We start from the raw sequence: 6,356 nt of genomic DNA on the forward strand, positions 1-6,356 counted from the left end.
GAATACGAGATTAGCTATTGCGGAGATCAAATAGATCTAATACCAATGCTGGGAACGACCCACCGGGCTTCTTGAACAGATCTTGATAATAACTGCCATCAAGCTCACTGGAGAGGATCTCACGATCACCCCTACCTGGTGCACCAACTGTCGGATTTCTAGCCCGGCAGTCCACCTAGGGGGTACCTAGATGGTTGATTTGTAGGCAGAGAGGATTGCAAGATCATGAACTTGATGGTAACGCAAGGCACAAGACACAGAGATTTATACAGGTTCAGGCTGCTAGTATAGTGTAATACCCTACATCCTGTTTTGGAGATTGTATTGCACCCTGCGCTCGGGTGTTGGTTGTTGTGTTGAGGGATTAGATCGGTTCCCCTCCTAGGGGTACCCCTATCTCCCCTTTTATACTTCCAGAGGTAGGGTCACATGGCAGGACCCCTAGTCGGTTACTATAGATGAGATCTAGTTGGATTACAACACGTGGGGAGCCCTAGCCGGACTCCATCTTCTGCCTTCTTTATCAAGTCGGTCCGACCCATTAGTAGTCGGCTGGGCCCTCCATGAAAGTATCTGGGTATCAGTGAACCACTCCTTATCCCAGCCCTTGTTAGATTCCTTCAACTAGATGTCGAAGTACTCCTGGACTTTCATCGACCGTAGATAAAAACCACAACCCCCAATCACTCGTGGTTGCTTCCCCTTGGTTGACATGGGCTTCAATTGATACAAATACCTCCAAGTACGCCACACACAGATGGATAAAGACAACAATATCCAAAATCGAGTTGGGATTCGGATGTACCAGCTCAATCTTGTAGTAGTGGAGCAGACACCAGAAGAAGTCCCCACACGGGATTCCGAATCCGCGCTTGAAGAATGATGTGAAGACCATTGTCTCCGTCTTGTCCTCTGTGGGGAACTCTTCCACGGTGGTCGGCTTCCAGTCCAGTAGCGCCTTGGGCCTCAGGAGGTCTTGGTCGACGAGCACCTGGATACGCTCCTCCGTCATCACCGGCTTCATCCAAACTGCAGATGGATCTGGTATCTGCGCCTGTGCCATTTCTTTGGTTTCTATGCCTTGCAATTTGGATCTAATACCCGCAAGGGTCTTGATGCGCATACGACGGTGGGTCTTGATGTGCATACAGCGTCGCGGTAGCGCGGGCGGTGGCGGCGAAGTGCAAGCGAGCATATTGGGAACCGCGGCGGCACGGCCTAGGGTTCGCGGGCCCGGCAAAAATGTGCTCTGTGGACTGTGGTGGCGGCGACACGAGTGTGGCGGGTAGAAATGTAAACGGATCTGCGCGCCTATTTCAGGTCGGCGTGCCTCCGCGGCTCTGCCAATCCTCGTCCTTGGGGACTGGGTGCCTATTTTAGGTCGGCACAGCTCCACCAGTCCTCGTCCTTGAGGGCTGGCCGCCTATTTCAGGTTGGCGTGCCTCCGTGGCTCCATCAGTCCTCATCCTCAAGGGCTGGACGCCTATTTCAGGTCAGCGCGCATCAGCGGCTCCGCCAGTCCTCATCCTCTGGGGTAGGACACCTATTTTATGTTGGCGTGCCTTCGCGGCTCCGTCAGTCCTCGTCCACGGGGGCTAGGTGCCTCCTTCTGGTCGGCAAGCCTTCGTGGCTTCGTCTATCCTTGTGTACAGGCACTAGGATCTACTTTTGGGATCAATTTTTTTTATTTGACCATTGGACCGATTATACTAATCGCTTCAATGCTCGGGGGCTACTCCTATGGAGTGCATCTTGCGACGCCCTCCATGTCCTTCGCTTCAACATGCTGGATGCCCCACATCCATCGACTTGGAACTCGACTTCACTTTACGCGTATGGCTCTGCGTTCGCTCGAATTTTCTTATTTTTTGAGAACTTCACAGCCTCTCTGTCACTATGACGCCATCATAGTTTCAGCTGACCACATTTCAACCTTCGCTGCGGTGACCTCAGGTTCTAGTTTGTCTACACATCGACTCTGTGTCAAGCCGTCGTTGGATCTGGAAAACTTTGCCAAGCTTGGCGGAGTACTCGGAGGCCGAGTTCCGTAGACCAAAGGGGACGTGGGACGGACCTTGCGCCGACCTAGTTTCACCCAACGCTGCCTCGGATAGCTCTATGCATTCGGCGATAGTGCTGCTGATGCAATCTAGCCCCGCGATCAGGTCGGAGGGCATGGGTGGGTGGGCGTTGACGACCAGATCTAGAACTCTCTTAGAGAGGGAAAGTTTGCCGACTTGCTGGGCAAGGGGCATGACGATCCTTGGGTAAAGAATTCGTCCTGCTGGAACGGATCCGTTGGAGGTCGAGTTAGAGATGAACGCCAAATTGGCAGAAGTCGCCAAGCCGACGGAAGTTGCCGAGTCAACGGAAAAACTGGTCGGGACGGAATCCGCCGGCACGGTCCCGAACTGAATCTGGACCAAGTTGGTGAGGAAGTCTTTCATGCTCTCGGGAAAAATAACACCAGGATGGGATGCCATCGAGCTTGCTAAGAGGATCTCGCAACCACCCCTGCCTGGTGCGCCAACTGTCGGATTTATAAGCCCGACAGTCCACGAGGGGGTTACCCAGGTGGTTGATTTATAGGTGAGGGCGATTGTGAAACTAAGAACCCAAAGGTGATCACGAGAACACGAAGGGACACAAGGGATTTAGACAGGTTTGGGCCTTCGGAGAGTAATACCCTATGTCCTCTACTTTGGTGGATTGTATTGCTCATGATTGATCTGATGATCCCTCCTACCCTTAAGGGCGCCCTTTGTCGCCTTATATAGTCTGACGACCAAGAGTTACAAGTCGGTTTGAGTCTAATCTACTCGGTCTTTAAATGGAAAGAAATCTAAGTCGGACTATAAAACACGTTCCATGATGTCCAGGTAGATTTGGACAGTCTTGTTGCCTTGTCGCGTACTCCAAGTAACTTCATGTCTTTGGCCCGCACGTACTGGTCAGGCGGGCCCACTTATCAGGTCCGGCCAGTATCTTGGTCGGTGGGGACCCATGGGGTACCCATATCCCTCACTCAGGGACTCGAGGGATATGGGTACCTCATGGGTCCCTACCGAACCATGATACTGGCCGGTCCTGACAAGTGGGCCTGCTCGACTAGAATGTGCGGGCCAAGGATATGAAGATACTTGGAGTACACGCCAAGGAGGCTGAGCGATTCAAATCACCCCAGATATTGTGGGATACGTATTGTAATCTGACTCAAATCACCTTGCATGTAACTACCAAGTAGATTAGATTCAACCCGACTTGTAACCCTAGGTTGTCAGCCTATATAAGGCGGCCAAGTGAGCCTCCCGAAGGCAACCCAACAACATCGACTCTCAAGCAATACAAACCACCAACATACAAGACGTAGGATATTACTCTCCGGAGGCTCGAACCTGTCTAAAATCGTCGTGTCCCTCGTGTTCTTGCGATCACCTTCGAGTTCTTGGTTTTGCAATCCCCTCCACCTACAAATCAACCACTTGGGTATCCTCCTCGTGGACTGCCTTTCGTAGTTTTATTGCTTTGTCCTGTATTATATCCAACGATTATTGTATCCAACGATTCCTCATTTTCAGGAAGGGAAAATAGAAAGATGTGTCGGTGTTTTATGCTCGGCAACCTACCGAGGGGTATCCCAAGGTAGTTGATTGATTGGTGGGAATCGTCGGACGTGAAACTCGAAGGTAAAAGCGAGGATACAAGATACATATTTATACAGGTTAGGGCCACCAGAGTAGCGTAATACCTTACGTCCTGTTTGGGGTGTTGTATATTGTACCCTGCGCTTGGGTGTTGTTAGGTGTTGAGGATTTGTCCTCTGTTGTGGTTGTATGAGGTCTTGACCTACCGATCTATGGACCTCTTTAGTCGGTTATAAGGATGAGAGTAGGATTAGAGTTCTAGTAGGATTATAGAAAAATTCTAATAGGAATCCATTTTTTTACTTTCTTGCGGGGTACTGGAATCTATCCCGATAAGATGTGAAATGAAGAGGAAGGGTAGAGGGAATGAAATTTCAGCTCTGACATCCTGACGAAACATTCCTGACAGTGGGGGCCTTATGGGAATGGCCCAGCCCAACACTTTAGACCATCTGAGCCACTAAAAGCGTCCACCAGATAAAGCAATTTACGCAGCCCAAAACTCCCGGAGTTCTCGGCCCGGCCCAGGAATCCCATCGGCTTCGTTTTCGCAGGCGTTCCCCGTCTGGCCGTCCGTCCAACAGATAGCTACTCTGCCGATGGCTACCTACTCAGACGCGGCGATGGCTGGGGCATTCAGCCAGCGGTTCTGCGCAGCAGCCGCGCGCGGAGTGGTTTCTTCATGACGGTGGTGAACTCGCGCGTCTCGACCAAGTCCACCTCCTCGCCGGGCACCCCCTTCCACTCGAATTCCCTGACCAAGTTGGCCACGAAGTACTCCAAGTGAAGCATGGCGATGCCGAGCCCGGCGCAGATCCGCCGGCCGACGCCGAACGGAATCATCTTGATCTCCCTGCTGCCCGTCACGTCCACGCCCTCGCCGTCGCCGCCGGGCAGGAATCGCTCCGGCACAAACTCTCTGGGCCTGTCCCACTCCCGCTCGTCCCAGCCCATCTCCGCCACCGTGAAGTTCACCGTCGCACCCTTGGGGATTAGGTACCCGCCGACCTCGATGTCCTCAGCCGCCTTGTGCGCCAGCAGGAAGTGCGCCGGAGGGTGCCGGCGCAGGCCCTCGAGGACGACGGCCTTGAGGTACGGCATCCTGTGCGTGTCCTCCTCGCCAACCTCCTCTTGCTCGCCGCCGCACGCCGCCTTGATCTCACCGTAGAGCTTCTCCTGGATGGCCGGGTTCTTGACGAGCTCCGCCATGATCCACTGCAGCGCCGTGGACGTCGTGTCGGTCCCGGCGGTGAGGAACTCGGAGCAGAGGTTCACCATCTCTTCGTCGGTCAGCGCGCGGTTCCCCTCGTCGGCGAGCCTGATGTCGAGCAGCGTGTCCACGTACGAGTGCCCGAACGTCGTCTCCTTCTCCGGCGCCTCCGCGGCGGCCCCGCCACCAACTGGGCTGTCCAGCTGCTTCTTGCGCTCCCGGCGCGCCTCGATGAGTGGCACGAAGAGCTCCTTCTGGCGCCGCCGCGCATCGAGCCCCTTCTGGAGGCCGCCGCGGAAGAGGATCCTGGTCAGCGCCGGCCAGAACGCGAGCACGGTGGCGTTCTGGCCCATGAACATGAGCCAGGCCTGCTGCGCGGCGGCGATGTCGCGCACCGCCGGCTCATCCAGCCGCTCGCCGAAGCACATGAGCACCAGGAGGCAGAACATGGCGTACCGGAAAGTCTCCATCACGGGGGGCGGCGCCCGCGCCTGGGCCCTGGCCTCCTCGGCCTCCCGCCCGAGCATCTCCGCGAGCACGCGGCGCACCCAGGCGCGGGCCGGCCCGAACAGCTTCACCCGCGACGGGTGCAGCGTCTCGGCGACGAGGTTGCGGCGGAGGAGGCGCCACACGGGCCCGTAGCTGGAGCGCGAGATGGTGTTGCCGTTGTCCCCCAGGAGCGCGCGCGTGAACGCGGGGCGGTCGGCGAGCGCGGCGCCGCTCCCGACCAGGGCGGCGTGCGCGACGCGGCGGTCGGAGATGAAGATCGACAGGGTGGAGCCCACGCGCAGGGACACAACGGGGCCGTACCGCGCGACGAGGCGCCGGAGCAGGGCCTCCACGTCGGACGAGGAGCGCCTCAGCAGGAGCAGGTTGCCGAGGAACGGCAGGCCCGGTGGGCCCGGCGGGACGCGGGCGCCGCTCTTGCCCCCGCGGACCCCGCACTGCCTCGCGAGCAGGAGGGCGGCGAGGGGCAGGAGGAGGAGGGCGGCGAGGAGGAGGAGCTGTGTGCCCATGGCGAAGTCTTCTTGCTCTGCTTCCGCTGATGTGTAGCTGGGAGGAAGGGGGTGTTTGTTTCTTCGTTCCCTCCTAAAATTTCTATCGCATCTAATTAGGAGTATTAAATATAGACTAATTACAAAACTAATTGTACAAATGGAGACTAATTTGCGAGACGAATCTATTAAGCCTAATTAGTTCATGATTTGACAATGTGATGCTACATTGAACATGTGCTAATGATGGATTAATTAGGCTTAATAGATTAATCTCGTGAATTAGCCTCCATCTATGTAATTAGTTTTATAACTAGCAGAAATGCCCGTATGTTGCTACGGGTCATTACTTGCTGTCACGTTATTATTGTTTGTACCATTTTTGAACTTTGAACAAGAATTTTCATTTGCAAGGCCTGCGCTCTCCGTGCCCAATGTTGACCATCAAGCTTAGCACAAATAAATAACCGAAAACAATCAATGGAGTATTTTTCAGACATAAGGAAG

General features: G+C 54.9%; 1 protein-coding gene across 1 annotated transcript; it reads right to left on the reverse strand.

Moving 5' to 3' along the window:
• Nucleotides 1-3,920: 3,920 nt before the first annotated feature.
• LOC101766621 (cytochrome P450 89A2) lies at nt 3,921-6,032 on the reverse strand. The gene has a single exon (XM_004982560.2). It carries the CDS (start codon nt 5,868-5,870, stop codon nt 4,281-4,283), a length of 1,590 nt encoding a protein of 529 aa, XP_004982617.1. The 5' UTR covers nt 5,871-6,032; the 3' UTR covers nt 3,921-4,280.
• Between the last annotated feature and the right edge of the window lie 324 nt (nt 6,033-6,356).

This window comes from Setaria italica, chromosome IX (assembly GCF_000263155.2).
Source record: "Setaria italica strain Yugu1 chromosome IX, Setaria_italica_v2.0, whole genome shotgun sequence".
NCBI lineage: Eukaryota > Viridiplantae > Streptophyta > Magnoliopsida > Poales > Poaceae > Setaria > Setaria italica.

Coding starts and splice junctions, on each gene's coding strand:
- LOC101766621 (XM_004982560.2), bottom strand. CDS start 5,870: ATGGGCACACAGCTCCTCCTCCTCGCCGCCCTCCTCCTCCTGCCCCTC.